This window comes from Salvelinus alpinus, chromosome 20 (assembly GCF_045679555.1).
Source record: "Salvelinus alpinus chromosome 20, SLU_Salpinus.1, whole genome shotgun sequence".
Taxonomy (NCBI): Eukaryota; Metazoa; Chordata; class Actinopteri; order Salmoniformes; family Salmonidae; genus Salvelinus; species Salvelinus alpinus.
The window spans coordinates 23446491-23473905 of NC_092105.1; the positions used below are offsets into that span (position 1 = coordinate 23446491).

Below are 27415 nucleotides of genomic sequence, written 5' to 3' on the forward strand. Positions count from 1 at the left end.
AGAGCTTATGAAACTGGAAACAAACTCAACAGACACCTAAACCATCTTTTTAAAACCCTCCCATAACAGACATGTCCAGTATGTTACTCTAGAATCTTGAGCTGTTCAAAATGTCACAAAACCACCTGCAATCACATACACTTGGCAGTTTATGAGAGGATAAAACTACTTCAACATATGCTACTCATGACCAAGCTGATCCTAATGCAGATCCGGATTAGGTTTAAAATCTGGAATAAATGACACAGGATGAATATATAGATGTTTTATAGAGCATGTAGAGAATCAGTGGCCAAGCCTGTCAAAATAAACCAGCCAGAGCCACTAAATCTGATAAACTGACTCTGGTCAGTTTATCACTGTCAACAGGAGACAAAAACAAATTGTTAGTCAGACGTCGCCTTGACATTCAAGTCTTTTGTTTTCCATAGCTGGTCTGGGACCTGTAGCCTTGGCGTCCGTCCTTGGCAGATACTGGGAAATAAAACATCCCTGTCCTCCCTCCCTCTCTGCGTATGCCTGCCTGTAGACCTTGCCTCACTTCTCACCCCAGAGTGGCAGTTACCGGCACTTCTAGCACATTCCCTCAGGCTAGAAAAGGGGAGTTTTCAGAGAGGGGTGTTAAGTTAGTGTCTGCCATGCCCCCGGGATAGCAGAGGAGTTTTAGGACGGGACAAAGAGCATTGGTCATTCCCAGTGCCTAGGAAAGGGAGTTTTCTGAAAGGGGTAGTAGGTTCAGAGTTTGGACTGGGCCATGTCTCTGCAAGGTGATGTGTGTGTGGTGACAGGAGCCTGTGGGTTCCTGGGAGAGAGGCTGGTCCGACTGCTGCTGGAGGAAGACAAGCTCACAGAGATCCGTATGCTGGACATACATGTCCGACCACAACTCATACAGTGTCTGGAAGGTAAATACTTTACCAGCTCTCCTTCTTTTCTCTCTCACTACTAGGGTTAGTGTAAATATTGATATTTTACAACTTTTCTTTGGTTTGTTTCTTCTCTGATTGGTTTGTTGTCAGAGATCAGAGGGGACACGCTGGTAAGTGTATTTGAGGGGGACATTAGTGATAGTGAGCTGCTGAGGAGAGCGTGCAAGGGAGCATCGCTAGTCTTCCACACTGCGTCCCTCATAGACGTCACCGGGAAGGTGGTCTACAGTGAGCTTCACAGGGTCAACGTCAAAGGTATGATCAGATTTTACTGAAGCTTTGGGTTGGGATTGGCAGCAGACCTGAGTGAAATACACATGTCCAATACTTTCAAATACTTGAGCTGCGCTTGAAAATGGAATTGACCCTGCTGATGTACTCATTCATCTGATATCTTCCTCAGGAACCCAGCTCCTTCTGGAGACATGCGTCCAGGAGAATGTGGTGTCCTTCATCTACACCAGCAGCATCGAGGTGGCCGGCCCCAACGCCAACGGAGACCCCATCATCAACGGTGATGAGAACACACCCTACACATGCTCCCTAAAGTTCCCCTACAGCAAGACCAAGAAGGAGGCCGAGCAGGTCACACTGCAAGCCCAGGGTGAGGTGCTCCAGAATGGGGGCCGGCTGGCCACCTGCGCCCTCCGACCCATGTACATCTATGGAGAGGGCTGCCGTTTCCTGCTGGGCCATATGGGAGACGGGATTCGGAACGGGGATATGTTGTACCGGACCTCCCGCCCGGAGGCCCAGGTGAACCCTGTATACGTCGGGAATGCGGCCCTGGCCCACCTCCAGGCCGCCCGCGCTCTGCGAGACCCCCAGCGGAGAGCCGCCATCGGAGGGAACTTCTACTACATCTCAGACGACACGCCGCCTGTCAGCTACTCTGACTTCAACCATGCTGTGTTGTCGCCGCTGGGCTTCAGCATCCAGGAGAAGCCTATCCTGCCCATCCCAGTCCTCTACCTCTTCTGTTTCCTCATGGAGATGCTGCAGATACTGCTCTGCCCCTTCAAGCGCTTCACACCGCCCATAAACCGGCAGCTCCTCACCATGCTGAACACGCCCTTCAGCTTCTCCTATCGGAGGGCTCAGAGGGACATGGGGTACGCCCCACGGTACAGCTGGGAGGAGGCACGCAAGCGGACCATGGATTGGGTGGCTTCCCAGTTACCCAAGGAGAGAGAGAGAAGTAAGGCAAAATAATTGCCCCACGATCTGCTAATAACACATAGCATATAGCTCACCATCCCCAGTCCAAGTGTCTAATCCTCATTACTGCACTCTGTAAAAGTTTATATTAAAGTTGTGTGAAAAACAATCTCTGAACATGTTCTTTCTCGGTCTGTTCTCACTTATGACCACTCAGCCTGACACATTTGATTTCATCAGAAATAGATGGAGACTGACACTGTATTCTCAATCCCAGACACAATAGGCCTACATGTCCTTGACCTAGTTCTCCAGAGAGGATAATTATTTTCTTAAATAAAAGCTGAACTACTACAGTCTGATTAGAGTTGCAGGTCCATCTCTATAGTCACATGGATGAGTATAAGGGTAGACTAGTATGAATCCATTGCTGAAATGAACTCACCATGAGACACGGTGGGATTGTCACCCTCAGACAGCGGAGTTTAGTATTAAAACAAACAGGCATTGATCACCAGTGAGGTCATGGATCCACGACCCCCCATATAGACTAAGCACTGGGTCCTAAACAACACACTGACGAACGACTGGAGCAGGAGAGGTATGTGGGTACATTTTCATAAGGCTAGTTTACTGTGCCAGCTGAGCTTTGCAAGAAAGCAGGGAAGGAAATTCTCCCAACCCCCATCTCTGTTACTGTGTAACTAACTATTTCAATGCCAGGCATTGTGAAATAACGTTGTGTTCAACTTCATTCTTTTAAGTAGATTCCTGCCCTTTTGTGGCCACTGTTGACCAGTAGAGGGTTGAATGACATTTCTAGAACCAAAGTGAGTTATTGCATAGTTATTGCATAGCTACAAGGACTGCTGAGAGGGAAAAGAGAGTTTCCAACGCTGAGGATCTGAGGCACAGTTCACCAACCTAACTGGTAAAGCCAAGTTACCATTCTTGATACTCTTCTTTCAAGACAATGGGCTGGAAACTGAAAACAGTGCAAACTATTCTCAGTATTCTAGCCTTCTACATTACATCTGCAGTAGGTAAGTACAACTCATCTCTATTGCAGAAGCTTTTTCCTAATACATTTCTATTAAATTAATATACTAACCTTCCTCTAAGCATATTTATTATAGCATATGCCATGTTACTGTAGATGTAAAGAATTATAAAAAATTGTGCAAATGGTGCATCTGTCATTGTTGTTGTTGGTGTTGTTCTCAAGGTTCTTTATGGACATTTCTCCTCTGAACCTGCAGGGGAAGATGAGGATCCCAGATCAGAATGTGCTGACTTCAACAACACGACCTGGCTGGAGTACCATCAGCAGGGCAGCAAGCTACAGGTGCAGTACCTGCTCTTGACACGGAAGAATACAGACTGTGCCAGCCTCTTCAGTCAGGACTTCCTCAGCAACAACACCTCCTACTTCAACTCCTCCCAACCCACCAAGATAATTGTCCATGGATACAGGTAAGGAGAAAGGGAGGTCAAAAACTTGCCAAGGTATATTCATACTCTACACATAAAACATATAAGTTATCCCTCCCTCCCTCCCTCCACCTCCCCTTTCCTCCCTCCCTCCCAGTGCTCTGGGCAGTAAGCCGTCCTGGGTGAAGCAGCTGGCCCAGGCTCTGCTGCGGGTGCAGGATGCCAACGTGGTGGTGGTGGACTGGGTCTATGGGGCCTCACTCGCCTACAACATGGTGGTGGAGAACTACAAGGAGGTGGCCATCCAGATCTCTGTCCTCATCAACCAGCTCCAGGTCAGGGAGCTCCTCATTTGTTTATGTTTACTCTGACAGCAAATTAAGTTAAAAGTAATGAAAATAAAGGAGGTGTGATGTCAGTCCCACAGAACCATGGATGCAAACTGGAGTCATTTCACTTCATTGGGGTTAGTCTTGGGGCACATGTGTCTGGATTCGTGGGGACCCTGTTCAAGGGCAAGATAGGAAGAATTACAGGTGAGCTCCATCTGTGTCTGACCCATTAACAGTTCCACAGGGCACCTTCTGTCTGCAGAACAAGGCTCAACAGGGCCAGACAGAGACTGGTCACCACAAAGCAGGCTAGTCACTCACAGACCGTCTCATCTCTGCCAATCTGACTGAATTAGGTTTTCAAAGAGAGAGACAGCTCTGGAAAACAACAACAGCTGATATTGAAAAGCAATGAGCTGAATTTGTTAAAGAGGGAGACGTTACCCTTCTGAAGTCGGACAACGACACAATAATACATACGATTGTCTGTCTGTACACTATCACTGATGTTTTTGTCTGAGTAGAGGCCTTCAGCGCTGTGATATGAAGTAGTCTGAATGCTTTAGTGCAGTAGTTCACAGGCGCTCTGTGTGTGTGTATTTGTGTTTGTCATCACTGTCTCTGATGCAGTACTCTATCTATCCCCTACTGACCTCTGTATCTCCTGCTGTAGGTCTGGACCCGGCTGGACCCATGTTTAAAAGAGCCGACACGTTTGACCGTCTTGACCCCTCAGATGCACTGTTTGTGGAGGCCATCCACACTGACTCCGACTGTGAGAGAATAGGCTACACACAAATAATCATTTTTATTGCAAAGAGATTTCTGCTATCATTCCATCTTTTCCTCTTAGGCCTACTCTATTTCAAAAGTCTCACTGTTCACTGGAATGACAACATGACAATGTCCTGGTATCAGCCATTCGACATCAATTATCATCCTTTTCTCTCAGATTTCGGCATCTCCATCCCTGTCGGCCATGCAGACTTCTTTCTAAACGGCGGGATGGACCAAGCAGGTTGCTCGCGCTCCAGGTTTTTGTCAAGTAAGTACGTGTTTTTGCCGCCAAAATGCTTCATTGGCAAAGAGGCCTAACCTAAGTGTGTATGAATTTCAATATAAACTTCAGACATATCAACTTCAGACATGTCTTTCAACTTAAACAACTGTTGATGTTATTTGATTATTAACTAACTAAACAGTAAGCACTATGTTTACTAGCCTATAGGCTATTTAGTGGTAAGCTTCTGGCTACCTGAGAATCTTCGTTTGTGATCAGTTCTTGTCTACTTTCCAGTGTATGGCTATGTGATCTGTGACCACATGAGGGCGCTCCACGTCTACATAAGCGCACTGAACGGGACCTGCCCACTGACTGGCATCCCTTGTTCCAGCTATGAGGACTTCCTCAAGGGGCGCTGTTTAGGCTGCCCAGGCAGATGTCCACAAATAGGTAAGGACATCATCAACATTACACTATTTCCCCAGATATTAAACCAACCTGCTGTCTGTGAGTATGTTGGTCATGCAAATGTAAATATTATAAATAGCCACCTTTTACATGTAGCCTAGAGTAGACTATGCACAAACGATTTTGATCACGTGAAACGTAGGATATTTTGGTAATATTCAAACTTTCCAGCACACTTTCCATGTTCACTTTAGTCAGGTTTCACTCAATGAGAGATAGGGCAACTGTCTGACCTAGCAAGTGTCATGTCTGGTCTGGGCGCACTGGCGCTGCTGATGCAGTGACAGACTGATACAGATAAACCAGTAAATGTACTCTGGAGGCCTTTCATCTGTCATAACTGTGATAGGAAGGGCTACTTTACATCTTACTCTGTCTTTTGTAGGTGCATGTGTCCTTGTGTGTTTCAGGGTTATTGGAGAACAGTGGTTTAACAGTCTTTCCTCTTCCTCAACTAAAGAAGCTTTTCCTCCTGACAACCTCTGCACCTCCCTTCTGTGGTGAGTAGCCAACATTTACCTCTATGTAAAAACACAGACTGGCTGTCCATCAGACAATTGTTGGATGCTCATTATGACACATCCCCACTACTTTGACCCCACAGTTGAATGGTTAAATACAGCAATATCTCATGTAATGATGATCAAGTTACATCCCGTCCCCTCCTCCTCCTCCTCTTCCCCAGCCCATCACATCCTGGTGCAGCTGGAGGTGTTCCTCCTGGACAAGAGTGCTGAGGTGCAGGTGATCCTGAGGACTGGGGGACATCCTGAAACCAAGCAGAGACTCAGGCTGTAGGTACAACCACTAACCCTCACTGTTAGAGACAAAAATGTATACGCAGCATGATTCACAGCTGTTCACAGTATGATACGTAAACATGGATTATATTCTCAGTCACAGACATGCTGTGTGTGTGTGTGTGTGTGTGTGTGTGTGTGTGTGTGTGTGTGTGTGTGTGTGTGTGTGTGTGTGTGTGTGTGTGTGTGTGTGTGTGTGTGTGTGTGTGTGTGTGTGTGTGTGTGTGTGTGTTTCAGACAGACAGACGGCACCATGTACAGGAGGGTGATAGCCCACCCAGTGCCACTGTGTAAGATAGACTCCATCCAGCTGAAGAACACTGGAGCACACTTCTACAGGCAGGGAGACATCCACGTTGTGTCTGTCTGCATATCAGAATTCCCCTCTGTCGGGTATAAGTCCTTTCATCTATTTAACACACATGCTTTCACACACTTACCTACACCACACACAACATTCCTGTGCATGCATATGACACTGTAACTCATTTGTTTCTCTTTCAGAGAAGTGGTGCCATTGTGCGTGAACAAGATAGACGTAAGGCGAGGATCTCCATGGAACCATGATTTCGTACAGCTGTGTGAGAATTACTGATGTAGTAAACACACACAGAGCCTATGAACCAGCATGTTTCTTTCTCTCTGGCAACCTCCCAAAAGTCTGAAACTGTGTCCTTTCCTCGTCTCCTTTCCTTCATCATCAATGAATGCTTTGAGTGCTTTGATAGGTCTAAGCAGTAAGGAGGAAGCCTATCCTTATAGTTATCATTGGGCATGAAGGAAAGGAAATTAGAAGAGTTTTACTGGGACTAGCTCACACAGAAACGCACACATGCAGCTAATAGCTCCCGTTGCAAACAGCTACACACAAACTTTGCCATCCTATAACCCTAGTCATATGTTACTGACGGACCACCTACAGCCAAACAGATTCCAGAACAGTTCCAAACTACTTCTTTACATTTCTTTAGTATATTCTAACAGCATTAGTATTGATGTACATAATCATTCCGACGCATCTGAATGTTACTTTATTCAGAGCTTCTGTTGAAGCAAAACAATAAAAGGGGAACTCTGGAATGTGTGACTTTTGTCTGTACTCAAAGGCTTAACTCTCTGAGTTCTGATAAGCAGGGGTGAGCAACATATTCAGCAACAAATGTGCAACTGTGATAACTGATTTTGAGTGCCTCGTGATGATAAACTTGGAGACAATATTATTTCTGACAGAGGATGAAGGAGAGAGGAGATAGACAATAAAATGACAGGAATGCATTTTCACCAAGAGCTTTATCAAGAAACATTGGCCCCATGAAAATATATGTATATGTAGTCCCATTTTTTTAAACAAAAACATAACACTCTTGTTCTATGTTAATGACTAAATAAATGTACAATGTGTGAGACATATCACATTCACATAAACAAATGCCTGTTCAATTTGGAATCATGTTTTGGAAAATGTGAGTATGAAGATAAATCCCTTTCTAGCATGCTGTCTGTCAAACTTTATTCTCTCAGATTATGTCTGCACAAACAAACACGATTAATGTGCCCCTAGCTAGCCAGCCCAACCTCGGCTGTTAAAAAATAAAATACACATGATTGCTTTAATGTTGAATCATAATCCTATCTAACACAATATCCACATCAAAAGGCTTTCCATCCAGATGAATGGGAGACATGTGAGTGACATAATAAAAAGAGGTCTGTGACCTTAACTAATAAATTCAGTTATATAACATAATTCTGTTCAGTGTCCAGGGTTTCACTCTTTCCTATATTGTCACGGACAGATGACACCAGAGGAAGTAAGGTAAGGTGAGAGAGTGGGATCTGGTGTTGGGTAGGTCTGATTCCACCCAGGGCAGTGATGGTTGTGTTCCAGGTCATCTTTTTTGCAGTCGTGCTGCTCATCTCAGAAGAATGCTATATGATATTAATGTGGTTCCTGAGATGTTAAACACTTTGCCAGGTGTTGTGACATCTGATAATCCGCATAGCCTGACTGTAAAAAGACCTGGAACGTGTCCACTGTTTCCAATCCGGTTGAAACCATCACAGCATAGAGGTGTCCGTGGGGGCCAAGGGAGCTCTCCCTCTCTGGTATCGCATTGGTAGACTCCCAGTGGTTTCCTCTCCTGTGGAATCAACTGAGAACACCGGTCATTGACAACTGGTCGGTCTATCATGACCTGTCAAGAAACACAAACTGAACTGTTACTACGGCAACATACCTAATGGCAGGCAGTTCATATTCACCTTGTCCAAGTATAGGCGGCAGGGTAGCCTAGTGGGGCGGCAGGGTAGCCTAGTGGTTAGAGCGTTGGACTAGTAATCGAAAGGTTGCAAGTTCAAATCCCCGAGCTGACAAGGTACAAATCTGTCGTTCTGCCCCTGAACAGGCAGTTAACCCACTGTTCCTAGGCCGTCATTGAAAATAAGAATTTGTTCTTAACTGACTTGCCTAGTTAAATAAAGGTAAAATAAAAAAAATAAAAAAAAATAGAGAGAGTTTAATCTTCCCCTAAATGTTATGTACACGCCTCACAGCTCAAATACAGTATAGTGTTAGGTTGCAAGATGATCTCACAACGAAAGCTCCCATTGGTCGAATTACATTTGCATAGTCTTCACATTCCTGACAGCCGAACTGGTTAACAGTAAGAGATGAGGGATATATTGACCTGTGATGTGACACTTACCTGGTTTCCATCCAACCATTTAATGCAAATGAATTACTTGACGCATGAAAAAAGTCACAACCGGGCTGATGGAAATAGGAAATGCCGATACAATTTTATACTTTTTGCAAATCTGATCAGTTTTCCACATTGATTTAATCTTTTTTTTTTAAATGACGTGGAAACAATGTTAATTCAACCATTTTTTGCCCAGTGGGAGGGTGGTTAGATTGCACGGTGATGAGCTTAATGCTCCTTGCCAATAAATATCGAGGGTCTTATTCTGGTGACATAATGATCATGCTTGGCTGCCATTTGACAAAAAAAATCTCTCGCTATTATCCATAATAATCTCATCATGTAAGTAGCCTGCCCGCACTTTATCTGCTAGCTGCTGGATATAGCACACGTGTCAAGACCAGAGTGAGCATATTTGCTATATAACACAACACTTTTTGTGACAAAACCATCAGTAGAGATAAAAATACAATAGAAACCCATTTAACTTGCATTTTTTTTATTTAATACGAACAGCCTTTTATCCACAATAAGTTTGTTTGATGGAAACATCTCTGGTGGGAGAATCTTTTATGCAGATTTTAGAATATTCGCATGAAAATCTGTCGCCAATTGGATGGAAACCTAGCTAATGATAGTGGAGTGATGGGCTGTTCTCTAAGCGTGTCTGGTCTCTGCTTTCACATGATCCACATCCCTCTCCCCTCTTTCATACCTCACCCCTGTCGACCCTCACCCCTCTCGAAACCTCACCCCTCTCGAAACCTCACCCCTCTGCTTGCCATAGCCACTGGCTAACTGACCATAGACTCTACATGAAGGTCAGCAGCTATTACAATGACAGCAGAGCCAGAGCCCTCCACCCTCTACCCAGCAACTATCCTAGAATCCAACCCCCCTCTCCGCCCGAAACACGATCTGACCCGCGATTGGGTCAGGGAGGATTTTGGGATAGCTAGGGAGGGGGCAGTGGGTAGGCACGTGGATTAAGTGCATGGCACTGGATCTCTGGCTGCCAGGATATCCCAAAAGTTTCCAGCAGGCTCTAATCCTTGTCAGACAAAAACACACAGCTGACTGCCAGCATCCCACCCCCACCCTGCTGTCTCCCCTTCCTGTTCCAAACTACAAACCTCCAACATACATACAGATGGTACCCCATCTGTCTGAACCAACATAAGCTATCAGGGTCACTGTGAGGTAAACGGCTTTGTAAACGGTTTCATAAACTGTAGCACAAAAGTATCTTTCATCTGGCCTGAATACAGACGGAAAAGGGCAGTCTAACCTAGGAAAACGAACACAATCCAAACACACACACTCTCCACCCATCCTCAGCAGGACGTTAGCTACTAAGAGGGCAGGCCACACACTGGGAGAGGAGTTAGGGAGAAGCTGCAGTATACACTTCCCTACGTATTTATTTGGACAGTGAAGCTCAAACTTTTATTTTGGCTCTATATTCCAGCATTCTGGATTTGAGATCAAATGTTTTCTACAGTGCATTCGAAAAGTATTCAGACCCCTTGACTTTTTCCACATTTTGTAACGTTACAGCCTTATTCTAAAATGAATTACATCGTTTTTTCCCCTCGTCAATCTACACACAATACCCCATTATGATGGCAAAAAAAAGATTGTTTGAATTTTTTTGCAAATGTATTAATGATAAAACTGAAATAATACATTCACATAAGTATTCAGACCCTTTACTCAGTACTTTGTTGAAACACCAATGCAGCAACTACCACCTCAAGTCTTCTTGGGTATGATGCTACAAGCTTTGCACACCTGTATTTGGAGAGTTTCTCACATTCTTCTCTGCAGATCCTCTCAAGCTCTGTCAGGTTGGATGGGGAGCGTCGCTGCACAGCTATTTTCAGGTCTCTCCAGAGATGTTCGATCGGGTTCGACTCGGGGCTCTGGCAGGGCCACTCAAGGACATTCAGAGACTTGTCCCAAATCCACTTCTGTGTTGTCTTGGTTGTGTGCTTAGGGTTGTTGTCCTATTGGAAGGTGAGCCTTCGCCACAGTCTGAGGTCCTGGGAGCTCTGGAGAAGGTTTTCATTAAGGATCTCTCTCTACTTTGCTCAGTTCATCTTTCCCTCGATCCTGAATAGTATCCCAGTCCTTTTCCGGTGAAAAACATCCCCAGAGCATGATGCTGCCACCACTATGCTTCACCGTAAGGATGGTGCCAGGTTTCCTCCAGACGTAACGCTTGGCATTCAGGCCAAAAATAGTTCAATCTTGGTTTCATCAGACCAGAGAATCATGTTTCTCATGGTCTGAGAGTCCTTTAGGTGCATTTTGGCAAACTCCAAGTGGGCTGTTATGTGCCTTTTACTGAGAAGTGGCTTCTGCCTGGCCACTCTACCATAAAGGCCTGATTGATGGAGTGCTGCAGAGATGGTTGTCCTTCTGGAAGGTTCTCCCATCGCCGCAGAGGAACTCTGGAGCTCTGTCAGAGTGACCATCGGGTTCTTGATCACCTCCCTGACCAAGGTCCTTCTCCCCCGATTGCTCAGTTTGGCCGGGCGGGCAGCTCTAGGAAGAGTCTTGGTGGTTGCAAACTTCTTCCATTTAAAAATGATGGAGGCCACTTTGTTCTTGGGGACCTTCAATGCTGCAGAAATGTTTTTGTACCCTTCCCTAGATCTGTTCCTCGACACAATCCTGTCTCAGGGCTCCACGGACAATTCCTTTGACCTAATGGGTTGAGTTTTGCTCTGACAACTGTGGGACCTTATATAGACAGGTGTGTGGCTTTCCAAATCATGTCCAATCAATTGAATTTACCTCAGGTGGACTCCATGTTGTAGAAACATAAAGGATGATCAATGGTGGCCTCCCAAGTGGCGCAGCGGTCTAAGGCGTTACTACAGATCCGGGTTCGATACCGACCTGTGACGCAACCGGGAGACCCATGAGGCTGTGCACAATTGGCCCAGCGTTGTACGTGTTAGGAGATGGTTTGGCCGGCCGGTATGTCCTTGTGCCATCGCGCTCTAGCGACTCCTTGTGGCGGCTGGGTGGATGCACGCTGACTTTGGTCGCCAGCTGTATGGTGTTTCCTCCGATACATTGGTGCGGCTGGCTTCCGGGTTAAGAGAGCAGTGTGTCAAGAAGTAGTGTGGCTTGGTGGGGTCGTGTTTCGGAGGACGCGTGGCTCTTGACCTTCGCCTTTTTCCGAGTCCGTACAGGAGTTGCAGCGATGGGACAAGACTGTAACTACCAATTGGATATCACAAAATTGGGGAGAAAAAGGTGTCAAATGTAAATATAAAAAATAAAGTTATAAGGATGATCAATGGAAACAGGATGCACCTGAGCTCAATTTCAAGTCTCATAGCAAAGGGTACTTACACTACCGTTCAAAAGTTTGAGGTCACTTAGAAATGTCCTTGTTTTGAAAGAAAAGCAAAAAAAAATGAAATATCATCAAATTGATCAGAAATACAGTGTAGACATTGTTAATGTTGTAAATGTGTTAGCTAATCCAAGTTGATCATTTTAAAAGGCTAATTGATCATTAGAAAACCCTTTTGTGATTATGTTAGCACAGCTGAAAACTGTTGTCCTGGTAAAGAAGCAAGTGTGAAGCAAGTGTCTAGTTTGAGAAACAGACACCTCACAAGTCCTCAACTGGTAGCTTCATTAAATAGTACCCGCAAAACACCAGTCTCAACGTCAACAGTGAAGAGGCGACTCCGGGATGCTGGCCTTCTAGGCAGAGTTCCTCTGTCCAGTGTCTGTGTTCTTTTGCCCATCATAATCTTTTATTTTTATTGGCCAGTCTGAGATACGCCTCTTCACTGTTGACATTGAGACTGGTGTTTTGCGGGTACTATTTAATGAAGCTACCAGTTGAGGACTTGTGAGGTGTCTGTTTCTCAAACTAGACACTCTAATGTACTTGTCCACTTGCTCAGTTGTGCACCTGGGCCTCCCACTCCTCTTTCTATTCTGGTTAGAGCCAGTTTGCGCTGTTCTGTGAAGGGAGGAGTACACAGTGTTGTACAAGATCTTCAGTTTCTTGGCAACTTCTCGGATGGAATAGCTTTAATTTTGAGCCTAAAATCGAACACACAAATACTGATGCTCCAGATACTCAACTAGTCTAAAGAAGGCCAGTTTTATTGCTTCTTTAATCAGAACAACAGTTTTCAGCTGTGCTAACATATTTGCAAAAGGGTTTTCTAATGATCAATTAGCCATTTAAAATGATAAACTTGGATTAGCTAACACAACGTGCCATTGGAACACAGGAGTGATGGTTGCTGATAATGGGCCTCTCTACACCTATGTAGATATTCCATTCAAAATCAGCCATTTCCAGCTACAATAGTCATTTACAACATTAACAATGTCTACACTATATTTCTGATCAATTTGATGTTATTTTAAATGGACAAAAAATGTGCTTTTCTTTCAAAACAAGGACATTTCTAAGTGACCCCAAACTTTTGAACGGTAGTGTATGTAAATAAGGTATTTCTGTTTTTACATTTTTTATATATTTGCAGACATTTCTAAACACCTGTTTTCACTTTTTCATTATGGGGTATTGTGTGTAGATTGATGAGGAAAAACAATTATTTTATACATTTTATAATAAGCCTGTAACGTAATAAAATGTGAAAAAAGTAAATTGGTATGAATAGTTTCAGAATGCACTGTATGAGGAGACAGTACAGAATGTCACCATTTATTGGAGGGTATTTTCATATGTATCTGTTTTACCGTTCAGAAATTACAGCACTTTATGAATCTTGTCCCCCCCTTTGAAGGTATCATAAGTATTTGGACAAATTCACTTATAGTGTATTAAATTTGGTCAAAAGTTTGGTATTTGGTCCATATTCTGAGCACACAATGACTACATCAAGCTTGTGTCTCTACAAACTTGGATGCATTTGCAGTTTGTTTTGGTTGTGTTCGGATTATGTTGTGCCCAATAGCAATGAATGGTAATAATGTATTTTGTCACTTTTATTGAAGCAAAACATGCTAACCTCTCACGGTTACCAATAACAGGGTCAGTTAGCATTTTGGGGGATTATATAGATTGTTTTCAGCCATCTACACACAATACCCCATAATAACAAAATGAAAACAGGTTTTTAGAAATGTTTGAAGAAAATGTATTGAAAATGAAATACAGAAATATCTTATTTACGTACGTATGCACACCCCTTTGCTATAACGCTCCAAATTGAGCTCAGGTGCATCAAATTTCCTTTGATCATCCTTGAGATGTCGCTACAACTTGGAATCCACCTGTGGCCAATTCAATTGTTTGGACTAGATTTAGAAAGAAACACACCTGTCTATATAAGGTCCCACAGTTGATAGTGCATGTCAGAACAGAAACTATACCATGAAGTACAATGTCTGTACCTCTCCGAGATAGAATTGTGATGAGGCATAAATCTGGGGAAGAATATAAAACAATTTCTAGAGTCCTGAAAGGTTCCAAGAGCCCAGTGGTCTCCTTCATTGGGAGAAAAAAAATTAAATATGGAACTATCCAGACTCTGGTTTGAGTTGGCCGTACGACCAAACTGAGCATCTGGGCAAGAAGTACCTTGGTCCTTGGATGAGATGGGAGAACCTGCCAGAAGGACAACAGTCTCTACAGCAATCTGGGCTTTATAGGAGTGGACAGACGGAAGCCACTCCTTAGAAAAAGGCATGTGAAAGACTCGGAGTTCGCAAAAAGGCATGTGAAAGACTCGGAGCATAAGGCAAATGTTTCTGTGGTCTGATGAGACAACTGAACTATTTGGCCTGAATGCAAAGCGCTATGTTTGGAGAAAACCAAGCACAGTTCATCACCCGTCTAACACCATCCCTACCGTGAAGCATGGTGATGGCAGCATCATGCAATGGGGATGATTTTCAGCAGCAGGAACTGGGACACTGGTAAGGATAGAGGTGACAATGAATGGAGGCAAATCGGGCAAATCCTTGATGAGAACCTGCTTCAGAATGCAAATAACAGACTGGGGCAAAGATTTACGTTCCAACAGGACAAGGACCCCAAGTTTACAGCCCAAGCAATGCTGGAATGGCTTCAGAACAAGAATGTGAAAGTCCTTGAGTGGCCCAGCCAAAGCTCAGACTTCAATCCCCTTGAAAATCTTTGGAAAGACTAAGATTGCTGTTCACCGCCACTCCCCAACTATCTTAAGAGCTTGAGAAAATCTGCAAGGAAGAATGGGAGAAAATCTCAAAATCAAGATGTGCAAAGCTGATAAGACACCCAAGACAACTCATAACTGTAAACGTTGCCAAAGGTGCTTCTACAAAGTATTGACTCAAGGGTGTGAATGCGTATGTAAATAAGATATTTCTGTCATAAATTTTTCTATATATTTGTAAACATTTCTTAAAACATGTTTTCACTTTGTCATTATGGGGCATTGTGTAGGGGGGGGGGGAATCTAACCCATTTTGAATTCTGGTTGTAACAAAATGTGGAACAAATCAAGGGGTATGAATACTTTCTGAATGCACTGTTTGCCACTAACTTTCTCACGATTCATTTATGATTATCCGTAATCATGGTAGCATCCACATTAATGTAGAGGTGTTCAGAAACATATTCTATTCTTATTTACACTAAAAGTGACTCAAATGACAACATTATTTATCATTCATTTCTATTGGGCACAACATAATCCAAAAACACAACCAAAACAAATTGCAAATGCAGCCAACAAGTTTGTAGGGTCATGAGCTTGATGTAGTCATTGCGTGCTAGGAATATGGGACCAAATTTAATACACAATAAGTGGATTTGTCCAAATACGTATGACACCTTCGAATGGGGGGACTAGATACATAAAGTTCTTTCATTTCTAAACGGTAAAACAGATATGTATGAAAATAGCCTCAAATAAAAGGCGACATTCTGTACTGTCACCTCATAAAACATTTGATCTCAAATCCAAAATGCTGGAGTATAGAGCCAAATAAAAAGTTGCGCTTCACTGTCCAAATAAATACGTAGGGGAGTGTACATGTAAAGAATTAAAACAGCTAAAGTTTTGGGGGTGGAGAGTTTGAGACTTCAGATCTACATTGAGATGGAGTGAAGGTAAACTTTAGAAACAAGAGACAGAGGCCTTTGGGGTTGGGTGGGTACCCAAGAGGCGAGGTGTCCCAGTTCTGCCAACTCTTTGATCAATTCAATGTTCTTCCTCTCAGGCTCATTAATTTTTACCAAAAAATGTATCGATTTTACTAACTCACTCTCTAAACTTTCATATAATTTTAGAAGGCGAAAGAGCAAGCAGTGCATAGCCTCTGTATAAGATAGATTGAATATGTAAGATAACAAACAGAAAATCATTGCAAAGTTTAAATGAGGTTCTTTACCACATGGCATGGCCAGACCAAAGCTGGATTAGTGAGTGGACACAGCAAGCAAAACACACACGCATCCCCTGCCCAGCCCACCCTCTCACTGCACGCAGGTGTACTTACATGTATCTTAAGTAGTGGCCAACTGTGTTAGCTCCAGCAACCTGCCATCTACCTCAAATAATCCCTCTCACTCCCATAATCCATTAAGGACCCGGTCATATCCGCAAAGTCTTCCAGGACCAGGCTGGTAGAGTCCTCACCAGATGGCATCTCCATGTCTGAGGGCTGGCGCTGGGATGGTTGGCAGGGGGTTGGCCGAGATGGGGTGGGGGTCTTCTCTCGGATCTGCAGCCGGGGGGTCAGGGGTGTTGGAGGCTCTGACCTCTGGTAGGCTGGAACCGGGTCCACATCCACCACTGCTGCTTCCTGCTGCTCCACTGGGGCTACCTGGTCCCTGGCACTCCCACTACCACTATAGACCTCACCCTCGCTGCCCAGGGAGGAGGGGGCCAGGACATGGTAGAGGCTGGGCAAGCGGATGTCGAGGCGCACGCCGCTCTTTGCGAAGAGCTTGTCGTTGAGTGAGTAGAGCTTGTCGGCGATGTCGCTGCCCAGCATGATGGAGAAGAGGCGGGCAATGTAGCGCTCCTTGGACAGAAGCATGTAAAGGCGGCACCGACGCCATGAGATGTAGCGGCAGTCCGTCTCCGCTGTCAGGGTCACCTGAGGTTCAGGGTGATAGATGGTCAGGGTGAGAGTGAAGGGAAAGGCGGAATGTTCATAAATCAATGAATGACTGGATGAATGAATGGCGAGCATTTGTCCAGTACCTGAAAGTTCCCCTCTTCGTTGGGTCGGAGAGACTCCCACTCAGGAGAGTCCAGGAACTTGTGGGGGAAGATGTAATGGAGGAACTGTCCATCCAGAGACACACGGATCCTACCAAGGAGAGCAGGAAAGGACAAGGTTAGTAAGAGAGAAGGAGAAGGGAGAAAGCATGAATAGGTGATGATAAGAGAAGAGAGAGAGGGAGAAGATACACATCACTAGACTTGATCCAAAACCTTGAAACAAGTTAAACTCAAAACTCAAGGGAAGTGATCCAAGAGAGAAAAACATCTATTCTTGGTTTACAAGTCACAGACATTCCCTCAGTGCTCTTTCAGGTATGACTTCACGTTTATGGCATTCGTTTGAAGTCAGTGAAACCTGGAATTGTTAGTCATAAAAATGGCATAAACAGACGTCATCTTATAACACCAAATGTTATTTGCAAATGTTATTATAGTGTATGAACATTTAATTTTAGAGGTCGTATAGGAGTTAGTTTACTGTGTTGGTACACAACCTCAGGAGAGCACCAAATATAAAGCTTTCACAACAACTTAGCAGCAGCCAACAGACCTGGGTGAAATACATCATATTGTTTAAATTACTTGAACAGCGCGTCATTTAATTTGCCTGGTACAATGGAACCAATGGAATAGTCCCAAATGAGCTAAATCAGGTACACCTCAAATACTTGAAAGTAAAGTATTTGACCCAGCTCTGGCACCCTGCCTCTAAGGGGAGCAAGTACACTACAGTGAGTCAGTGACACAAATACTCTGTATTTTACAACGTCTGGGGCTCGGATAATATAACCACACCTTCCCAAACCCAACATACACACACTAAATTCAATCTTAGCCAACAAGCAACGGAGTCACTCCTTAGGACACATGACCTCTTGAAAGTGTTCCATGTTTAATTATATCGTTGGTAAGTAATATCCCTCTCTCAGGTTTCCATGAGCCCTAGTTTGGGTCATTGTCGTTGTTTGACAGACAGATCAAGAGATAAAGCACTATGCGGGGAACACTAACCACACTCAGAACATTAACTTCTTGGAAAAGACTGGAGTCTTGTTTTAGTTAAGTTGCTGGAGTAACAGTAAATTGTAGTTTAGTTAAATTGCTGATGTCAGATTGCAATTGTCACTAGGAACACTCACAACAACATGACAATTGCAATCTGACATCAGCAATTTAACTAAACTACAATTTACTGTTACTCCAGCAACCTAACTAAAACAAGACTCCAGTCTTTTCCAATATCTACAGTAGCATACTACCAAGAATGAACACTGGAATTGGGACTTACACTGGAATGTACACCTTTCCCTCACTCACCTCCCAGACAGCAGAAAGGAGAGCTGGTCAATGGGCGTCTTGCCCTCCACCGCATACGTCTCCTCTACCCCTAGCACTTTGTTCTCACAGGCACCCACAATGTCTTTGAACACCTGTACGGGAACGTCCAGAGGCTGGTAGACGGCTGAGTAGAGTGCCAACAGCTCCTCGCTGGCCAGGCCATCCTGTTGCAGCCTGTATACGAGGTGGCAGATCTGGAGCACACAGGCCACCAGCAGTAGCAAGTTCCAGGTGCACACATCCACCCCACACATGGTCATCCAGCCCCACAGGGCCAGGCAGGTGAAGGCAATCGTCAGGAAACCAAATATGAACAGGCAGCCATAGGCGCCGCTGCCTCCCATGTACCCAAGGAACAAGACTGTGTTGCCCAGGTGGTAAAAGGCCCCCTCAGTGTTGTTGGTCCAGCCATCGCATGGTGGATGGCCGTAGAGAACCGCCTCCAACAGGGTGGAGTTGTCTGCACACATGGTAAGGGAGGCTGTTATTCCAAACCAAACATCTAGTTGTTCAATAACTTTTAAAAAGTGTGTTATATTCCAAAGTTTACAAAAGATACCAGAGGTCAAAGCTGGTAGAAAAAGGTTGTCCTCCACTGAAGCTTGAAGTTTTTGTTGCTTTATCAGTGAGAATGAACAATTGTCACTGGAGTTGGTCTACTTCTCAAAAGTTCAGTCAAAACTGAGAAAACGTTGAAAAAATTATGTTCCCTTACATATAGCCGGAGTACACGATGTGTCTTTATTCGGTTATTACACCATAAATACAATTGGAATGGATTTCTCACATTGTGCGTCTCTCCCTCCCTCTCGTCCCTTCAATGATTTGTCTGTCTATAGATTTTCTTTCTATTTCTCCTCACCCATTTGTTTGCTCTGGAGTGCTCACAGTTGGCAGCAGAGAGAGAGAGAGAGAGACCCCTAGAAGGATAACCATGTTTGGAATTGAAACCCAAGGAGTAGAGCCACAGACAGAAAGCAGACCAGCTACTTAACATAACACTGCTGGAGAGAGGGAGGAGTGAGAAGTGACAGAGTTTATTAGTCACATGTGCAGAGCAGATGTAATTGCAGGGTACAGTGAACAGTTTATGCTCCGGGCTCTACTGGGTGCATATAGAGCAGCTCTGGTCATGCCTCCAGGTAAGTCACACCAAGAGGAACTCTCCCTTCTGCCAGACCTAAACAATGTTTTCACCAGAATCACTATTTGCCCCTAAACCTCACTGGGCCAGAGTGTGGGTGCATATTTAGAGATTCTGAAATAGGTAGAATTACAGAGTAGATCAGGTTTACATAATGAACCCCCTTCCCCCATAGTTGACATACCATGCCCACCAGTCAGAGGACTAGTCCAAGTGTTACTGGAATAGGGGTCGTGGTGAAGTGAGTGGCTTTGATCATACCCCTTGGGATATCAAGACACAAAAAGTTGTCAGACTAGAACGTGCCTTCACACCACATAAGATGCGTGCATTTGCTCTGACCTCTGCTGTTAAAAAATAATACATTTAAAGGTAAAGAATTTTCCAGAGTGGACTTTTCCTTTCTTTAAATATATGCCTTTTGGAATCCAGCACCCAAATACTTTCTACCACAAACATTTGAGCACACCAATTCCTTTTAAAAATTCAGATGTGCCAAGTGTTGGCTGGAGCAGAAGTTATTAGAAGCCAAAGTGCATACCAGAGCAGTTGTCACCAGTCAGCCTTGAACAGTAAGAACATCAAAGGCCCGTCCTACCAGGACGTTTTTGCAGGGTGACAGGAAGTATAGCCGGCCTTTTCTCATGTCTAGTTATGTCTATGGTTCAGCATAAAATTAGGATAGTATTGCATCCTTAACACTTCCTACCTGTACAATTCATTCAATTACGTTTCATCCTGTCATAAAATCAAGTACTCGAGTCAAATTGCATAGGATATTTATGTCACTTAAATCAGCAGAACATTCACATAATTCTGAAATTCAGAGCATTAAAAAAACATGTCACTCAGTGGAACATATCTTCCATCATGACCATCTGTGCAGCGATCACATCTTCCTTTCATGTTGAGGTATAAATAAAAACACGTGGAATATCCCAGGTCCCTTTAAGACAGCCAGCCAGCAACAACACTGCAAGAGGAGAACAGTAGTGTCAACTTTAACAGAAACAAACCAGGAAAGGTCATGAATACAGATCAGAATAGAGAAAAACAATGGTAATATACACAAGCCTGTCCCCAATCCTGATGCAAGCATCGTTTATTTAATTACATTTAAGTCATTTAGCAGACACTAAGAGCGTCATACAGTAGTGAGTGCATACATTCACACTTTTTCCCCCTTCCATATTGGTCACTGTGGGAATCGAACCCACAACCCTGGCGTTGGAAGCACCATGCTCCCACCAACGAGCTTCACGGGACCTCCTTCAAGTCAATCCCAGAGAAACAAGTTCTGCACCAACACCAAAAGTTCTTTGCTGCCATCCATAAATAATAAACACAACAGCAGTTGTTCACATCAGCAGTTTGATCAACTTTAGCAGAAAAGACATCAAAGGGTAACATGACCCTACAGAGGACAGTGAAAAACATGCAAAAGACAGGTCTGCAGTCGTTGAGTCACTGCAAGCTGAACTGCAGCATACAAGTAAAACCACTGTAGGATCCATGATAAACCAGACAAGCAAATTCAATACATGTTCCCCTCTAGTGCCACACCCACTCCTATTGCATTGAGCTGCATCTAGGACATAATGTTCCTTTCACAACACAAGAGACAAAATTAATATGACAGTTCTGCTCCAGGGCATGACACTTACCAATGACTCATTATATAAAGTTATATTAAATCTTGAATCCAAGTGCCCTCATACAATCCTTATGTGCCTCGATGAGATCTGTGCAACTTTCTTCGCCTTTCTCAATGATGCTAAAACATAGGAAATGGTCATCAGCAACTGCATACTCCAAAACCAAAGAGTCCACGAAAAAACGTTCACTTTACACTAATGCAATTCAAGTTCAAATAAATTGTAAACATACCACGCATCCCTAACTTTCTTAGTCTCTGGGCACGCACAACAGGGTTTCATTGGTTTCTTCTCCGTGCCCTCAATTGCAACGGGCTCGACGCTGGCAGCAGATATGGTGGACATTTTTCTGGCTGTAACAAAGTGAAAATGGGGGACAATAAACGGGGAAACAATGTAGCGAGTCAGCGTTGCACGAGGGGATACTAATAACGTTACATGCATTAAATTAACATTCCTAAATATATTATAGTAGCTCCCAATTTGATGGCAACATTGTAGCTAGCTATTAACTCAATACTAGCACTTTCCTATAGTAGCTGTCAGTTTGTGTTAGATTAACTAGCTAGCTATAATATCACGTTGAAGTTAAAGTTCCAAAATTATAGCCAACTAAGTTAGCTCTTTGCTAGGCTCTGGCTTATAAAACAGCACACGTCAGGGATGCTAGCTATAGCCCACCAGCTAACAACTACTGTTAGCTAGATGTTGGAAAAATATCACTCATACTGAAAACTCTTTCAGTTCTCCCACAACGTTTATTAACGAACAGCGCGCGATGAAACATTCACGAGAGAAACTATTTAACAACACACTAGTGGAAATAATACTTATGTAACATACTTAACTAGCTGGTAAGCCTTCTTGCACAGCGACTCCGATTCACGTATGTCCTACTCTGTCCTTCCTTTTCAACATGGTTGAACCAGCATGTCTTTAAATGGTTGCGCTAAGTTTCTGGGACATGCAGTTTTAATTTCCGAGCTGCAACAAATTCAATTGACAAGTGTAGGACATTCTACACTTACCCTGTATAAATATCCCAAATGGAATTAGCGTGTATTATGTGGTGTTGACGTTTTCTCATGCACAAATATTGTGGAATGGTTTAGACTTCATTTTCCAATGAGGAAATGTAATATAATTTAGGCCTACATGCTTTACCTGGATCGCGTTCAGCAGGACGCAACATTTTGTTACATTCAGATATAAATATGGTATGTAGAGTAAGGAATCACGTCCATAGCATTTATATCTGCAATGTTCCAAAACATTTTCGTACTGAACACGGCTCTGACATGTGTGTGTGAGTGGCTGTGTTGGAAAGCATCAAAACTGTATAGAGCAGCACAGTGGAGGTGTCGTAATACCCATAAAACCTAGCGGTCAAACAGGGAAATGGTTCCAATCGTTTATACACCATTCATTTTTCCCATAGGCGATTTTAGAAGTACTTAAAATAAGGTCTATGTTTTGTGTAGCCTTACCCTGGCGTGACGTTTTGATAACCATGTAAATCTCTCCCAGACAAGGTAACTTTTATCAATATATTCGGCTTCTATTTACTCTCATATTTGAAAATGATACTTAGCATTGAAGTAGACATCATGCAAGACTACAAATCCCTGCAAGCTCCAAGCTCCCGCATGTCATCTCTAGCTGAAACCTTTGCTAAACAGGTATTGTGTCAATTTAAAACTGGCATAAGACAGTTAACAGAATTGTCAATTTAAAGACATTTTGCCAATTTATTAATTATTACATTTAGCTAACATTAGATTGTTAATCCAGAGATTCTAACCTTTGCGTCGCTTCAGCAGTCTCGTCCAGATCACCATGGTATTTGGAGTTCTTTATGATAGCCACATTAGCAGCTAAATAGCATAATTATTGGGGGGGTAAATACAGCTGAATATATTGATAAAAGTCACCTCGTCCTAGAGAGATTTACGCGGTTATCAAAACATCATGGCAGGGTAAGCCTACACAGCCCTTATTTGAAGTGTTTCTAAAATCCCCTTTGGGAAAAATGAAAGGTGGAAAAACGATTCGAACCATTTCCCTGTTTGACTGCTAGGTATTATGACTCTATTATAAACTGGGTGGTTCGAGCCCTGAATCCTGATTGGCTGACAGACGTGTTATATCAGACGGGTATGACAAAACATATCATACCACGGGTATGACAAATAATATGAGACAAATAATATGATCTACAAATAAAAATGAGTAGTTATTTACGGTGCAAGGTGATTTCTAGATCAGTCAGTTGGCAGTTGCCTGCACTATCGGCTGCAATGTCGAACAAGCCGCGCGTGTGTGTGCGTGTGTGTGCGTGTGTGTGCGTGCGTGTGCGTGCGTGTGCGTGTGTGTGTGTGTGTGTGTGTGTGTGTGTGTGTGTGTGTGTGTGTGTGTGTGTGTGTGTGTGTGTGTACCCTTTACTGGTAGCCAACGCTGCTGCCATGATTACACACGTAGATGCCTCTGCAAAGGCCTTCAAGGACATTGTGTTCACTGAGGAAATAGTGTTAAACGAGGCGTGGACAGAACAATGATTTCAGTGGATTTATCAAGGGTTGTTGTCATGTCCTATCATATGCAGAATTTCACAGGTGAATCATCTGAAAGACTACCTGTCCTACAGAAAGCTTCCCAAGGCACTGAGGCTTTGCATCACTACTACATGGAGGGAAATGGTTTGACGAGAAGGACACGCTATTTGTTGTCCAAGTCTTTGAAAGAGGTAAAGGTGTACAGTATGTCTATACAGTACCAGTCACAAGTTTTGGACACACCTACTCATTCCAGGGTTTTTCTTTATTTTTACTATTTTCTACATTGAGAATAATAGTGAAGACATCAAAACTATGAAATAACACATATGTAATCATGTAGTAACCAAAAAAAGTGTTAAACAAATCAAAATATATTTGAGATTCTTCAAATAGCCACCCTTTGCCTTGATGACAGCTTTGCACACTCTTGGCATTCTCTCAACCAGTTTCACCTGGAATGCTTTTCCAACAGTCTTGAAGGGGCGGCAGGTAGCCTAGTCATTGGACTTGTAACCGAAAGGTTGCAAGATCGAATCCACAAACTGACAAGGTAAAAATCTGTCGTTCTGCCCCTGAAAAAGGCAGTTAACCCACTGTTCCTAGGCTGTCAATGAAACTAAGAATTTGTTCATAACTGACTTGCCTAGTTAAATGAAGGTAAAATTTTAAAAATGTAACGGAGTTCCGGCACTGGCTGCTTTTCCTTCACTCTAAGGTCCAACTCATCCCAAACCATCTCAACTGGGTTGAGGTCGGGTGATTGTGGAAGCCAGATCATCTGATGCAGCACTCCATCACTCTCCTTCTTGGTCAAATAGCCCTTACACAGCCTGGAGGTGTGTTGGGTCATTGTCCTGTTGAAAAACAAATGATAGTCCAACTAAGCGCAAACCAGATGGCATGGCGTATTGCTGCAGAATGATGTGGTAGCCATGCTGGTTAAGTGTGCCTTGAATTCTAAATAAATCACTGACAGTGTCACCAGCAAAGCAACCCCACACCATCATACCTCCTCCTCCATGCTTCACAGTGGGAACCACACATGTGGAGATCATACGTTCACCTACTCTGCGTCTCACAAAGACATGGCGGTTGGAACCAAAAATCTCAAATTTGAACTCATCAGAGCAAAGGACAGATTTCCACCGGTCTAATGTCCATTGCTCATGTTTCTTGGCCCAAGCAAGTCTCTTCTTATTATTGGTGTCCTTTAGTAGTGGTTTCTTTGCAGCAATTCGACCATGAAGGCCTCATTCACGTAGTCTCCTCTGAACAGTTGATGTTCAGATGTGTCTGTTACTTGAACTCTGTGATGCGTTTATTTGGGCTGCAATTTCTGAGGCTGGTAACTCTAATGAACTTGTCCTCTGCAGCAGACGTAACTCTGGGTCTTCCTTTCCTGTGGCAGTCCTCATGAGAACCAGTTCCATCATAGCGCTTGATGGTTTTTGTCTTAAAGTAATGATGGACTGTTGTTTCTCTTTGCTTATTTGAACTGTTCTTGTCATAATATGTACTTGGTCTTTTACCAAATAGGGGTATCTTCTGTTACCCACCCCTACCTTGTCACAACACAACTGATTGTCCACAAATTAACTTTTAACAAGGCACACCTGTTAATTGAAATGCATTCCAGTTGACTACCTCATGAAGCTGGTTGAGAGAATGTCAAGAGTGTGCAAAGCTGTCATCAAGGCAAAGGGTGGCTACTTTGAAGAATCTCAAATATAAAATATATTTTGATTTGTTTAACACTTTTTTGGTTACTACATGATTCCATATGTGTTATTTCATAGTTTTGATATCTTCACTATTATTCTACAATGTGGAAAATAGTAAAAATAAAGAAAAACCCTGGAATGAGTAGGTGTGTACAAACTTTTGAATGGTACTGTATATAAGTATAAAATAATTTCTGGGTAATAATTAAGTATCTTACTGTAATAGTTTTCCATTAAAATTTACAAAAATAGTTTTATCAATAAATAATTTTGCTAGGACAGACTGGGAGTGTTCTCAGTGGGGAGAGAAAACTGAAAACTAGCTGTTATTGCCAGAGAGTTTTGGAACACTAATTGTTATTGGTCTGTTAACCAATTTACCACCTGGTGCCAAAACTCCTGCCCATGCAAACATGCTGATTAGAAGGTCCTGTGTAGATTGTATTTTCAACCAGCAGATATCAGGGAATAACACTGATTTAAAAAAATTTAATAATAATCAGCTGTTGTACAATATAATACAAAACACAGAAAAACTGAATTTTGACTGCACAGAGCCTTTAAATAAGGATGGAAAGTCATTGTGACGTTGTAAAGCTAATTGGCTTTTCTTGTTGTTTTGTGTTATCCAGGAGATCCTGACAGTGATGTGTGCAGCCTTGATGAACAACACGCTCATGTTGAAGAACCGAGATGTCAACTTCCTGAACGCCGTTCTCACCCAGCTGCAGTTCGAGGTCTTCCAGGAGGCTGACATCATCATCAGGCAGAACACGTCCAGAGACCGCATGTTCTTCATCGAGCACCGCCAGTTCCTGGTGAAGACCGACTTCTTCCAGAAGGAGCTTATTGAAGGAGACTACTTTGGAGGTGGGCTGGGAAAAAGATCCCTGGCCATGTGTGTCTGTCTCTAGAGTTAAATTTTCTTCATAGAGGAAGACCATGATTAGCTGAACCAGGGCTGGAACGAAAGCCTGCACACTGTAGCTCTCCAGGACTAAAGTTAGTACAGCTGCTTTGAAATGTGAGTCAGACTGGTCTGACGGCAGCGACTCACTGCTTTGTCTGTCTCTGTCCCACAAAGATCTGCCTCCTGACCAAAGGAAGCGTTTGGCAACGGTGCGAGCTATGACCATCTGCCAGCTCTTATCCCTGCACGCAGACAGCTTCCAGCAGGTCCTACAGGCCTTCCCTAACGTCAGGAAAGATCTGAAGATGACTGCCCAATAGCGCCAGGAGGACCTAAAGAGTGAGAACATTTTGTCTTCATTAAAGCCCCTCTTCTGCTGCTTTATGTCTCAACAAATGTAATACTCACTCTTCATTCAAAGAATATATACCTTTCTTCTTTTCAGAGGCACAACAACAGAGTGAATCCAAACCTAAAGATATGCAGAGTGAAAACTGAGGAGATAACTGAGTGAAAGGGCCTCGCACAACACCATTCACTAACACTTAGTTTAAAAAACAATGTAGAACCAAACAATGTTACACATTTTTTGTAAATAAAATGAACAGATGCAGGTATATTTTAAACTGTGGATTCATTTCTTACATTTATAAATTTTTTGACAATATAATAAAAACAATTTGAAGAAGAAAATGCTATATCCATTCATATTGTTATGGAAGATTAAAACAAGACTGCATGTAAAAAAAATCCAACATTCTTCTTGTATACTAAAATAACGTTTTCATAAAGGCAAACCAACACGAGAAAATTCAGTGTAACTTTGGATGTGGCATGTCTTGAAATTAATTTTTGATGTACTCAGCAGTGGAGGCTGCTGAGGGGAGGACGGCTCATAATAATGTCTGGAACAGAGTAAGGGAATGGCATCAAATACATGGAAACCATGTGTTTGATGTATTTGATACCATTCCACCGATTACGCACCAGCCATTACCACGAGCCAGTCCTCCCCTATTAAGGTACCACCAAAATCCTGTGGCA

At 43.2% G+C, this 27415-nt stretch overlaps 5 protein-coding genes across 9 annotated transcripts; 3 read left to right on the forward strand and 2 right to left on the reverse strand.

The window, feature by feature from the left end:
* Positions 1-511: 511 nt before the first annotated feature.
* hsd3b1 (hydroxy-delta-5-steroid dehydrogenase, 3 beta- and steroid delta-isomerase 1) lies at positions 512-2256 on the forward strand. The gene is made up of 3 exons (XM_071355035.1): positions 512-905; positions 1020-1184; positions 1333-2256. Exons 1-3 carry the CDS (start codon positions 755-757, stop codon positions 2139-2141), a joined length of 1125 nt encoding a protein of 374 aa, XP_071211136.1. The 5' UTR covers positions 512-754; the 3' UTR covers positions 2142-2256.
* A 396-nt stretch (positions 2257-2652) lies between these two features.
* On the forward strand, positions 2653-7205 carry pla1a (phospholipase A1 member A). 3 transcript variants are annotated; one of them, XR_011669253.1, is made up of 11 exons: positions 2653-3130; positions 3347-3560; positions 3676-3853; positions 3946-4054; positions 4524-4625; positions 4803-4895; positions 5148-5303; positions 5732-5821; positions 6007-6115; positions 6363-6514; positions 6626-7205. XR_011669253.1 is itself a non-coding variant. In XM_071355031.1 (11 exons), exons 1-11 carry the CDS (start codon positions 3061-3063, stop codon positions 6714-6716), a joined length of 1368 nt encoding a protein of 455 aa, XP_071211132.1. In that variant the 5' UTR covers positions 2666-3060; the 3' UTR covers positions 6717-7205. The 3 variants fall into 3 exon arrangements, 2 of the variants coding, with proteins under 2 accessions (XP_071211133.1, XP_071211132.1); XM_071355031.1 differs by having other exon boundaries at positions 2666-3130; positions 6359-6514; XM_071355032.1 differs by lacking the exon at positions 6626-7205 and having other exon boundaries at positions 6007-6119; positions 6359-6467.
* Positions 7206-7396: 191 nt separating this feature from the next.
* LOC139546540 (popeye domain-containing 2-like) lies at positions 7397-20147 on the reverse strand. Of its 2 annotated transcripts, none has more exons than XM_071355033.1 (4): positions 18366-20147; positions 17025-17133; positions 16315-16917; positions 7397-8274 (listed from the first exon to the last, which is right to left on the reverse strand). In XM_071355033.1, exons 1-3 carry the CDS (start codon positions 18854-18856, stop codon positions 16363-16365), a joined length of 1155 nt encoding a protein of 384 aa, XP_071211134.1. In that variant the 5' UTR covers positions 18857-20147; the 3' UTR covers positions 7397-8274; positions 16315-16362. The 2 variants fall into 2 exon arrangements, with proteins under 2 accessions (XP_071211134.1, XP_071211135.1); XM_071355034.1 differs by having other exon boundaries at positions 7397-8316.
* A 145-nt stretch (positions 20148-20292) lies between these two features.
* cox17 (cytochrome c oxidase copper chaperone COX17) lies at positions 20293-21532 on the reverse strand. Its single transcript, XM_071355039.1, has 3 exons — positions 21418-21532; positions 21195-21304; positions 20293-20503 (listed from the first exon to the last, which is right to left on the reverse strand). The coding sequence occupies exons 1-2, from the start codon at positions 21528-21530 to the stop codon at positions 21220-21222; spliced, it is 198 nt and encodes a 65-aa protein (XP_071211140.1). The 5' UTR covers positions 21531-21532; the 3' UTR covers positions 20293-20503; positions 21195-21219.
* A 1650-nt stretch (positions 21533-23182) lies between these two features.
* On the forward strand, positions 23183-27064 carry LOC139546542 (potassium/sodium hyperpolarization-activated cyclic nucleotide-gated channel 2-like). 2 transcript variants are annotated; one of them, XM_071355037.1, is made up of 5 exons: positions 23183-23339; positions 23788-23928; positions 26094-26331; positions 26546-26710; positions 26817-27064. In XM_071355037.1, the coding sequence occupies exons 2-4, from the start codon at positions 23869-23871 to the stop codon at positions 26689-26691; spliced, it is 444 nt and encodes a 147-aa protein (XP_071211138.1). In that variant the 5' UTR covers positions 23183-23339; positions 23788-23868; the 3' UTR covers positions 26692-26710; positions 26817-27064. The 2 variants fall into 2 exon arrangements, with proteins under 2 accessions (XP_071211138.1, XP_071211137.1); XM_071355036.1 differs by lacking the exon at positions 23183-23339 and having other exon boundaries at positions 23353-23928.
* The last annotated feature ends 351 nt before the right edge of the window (positions 27065-27415 follow it).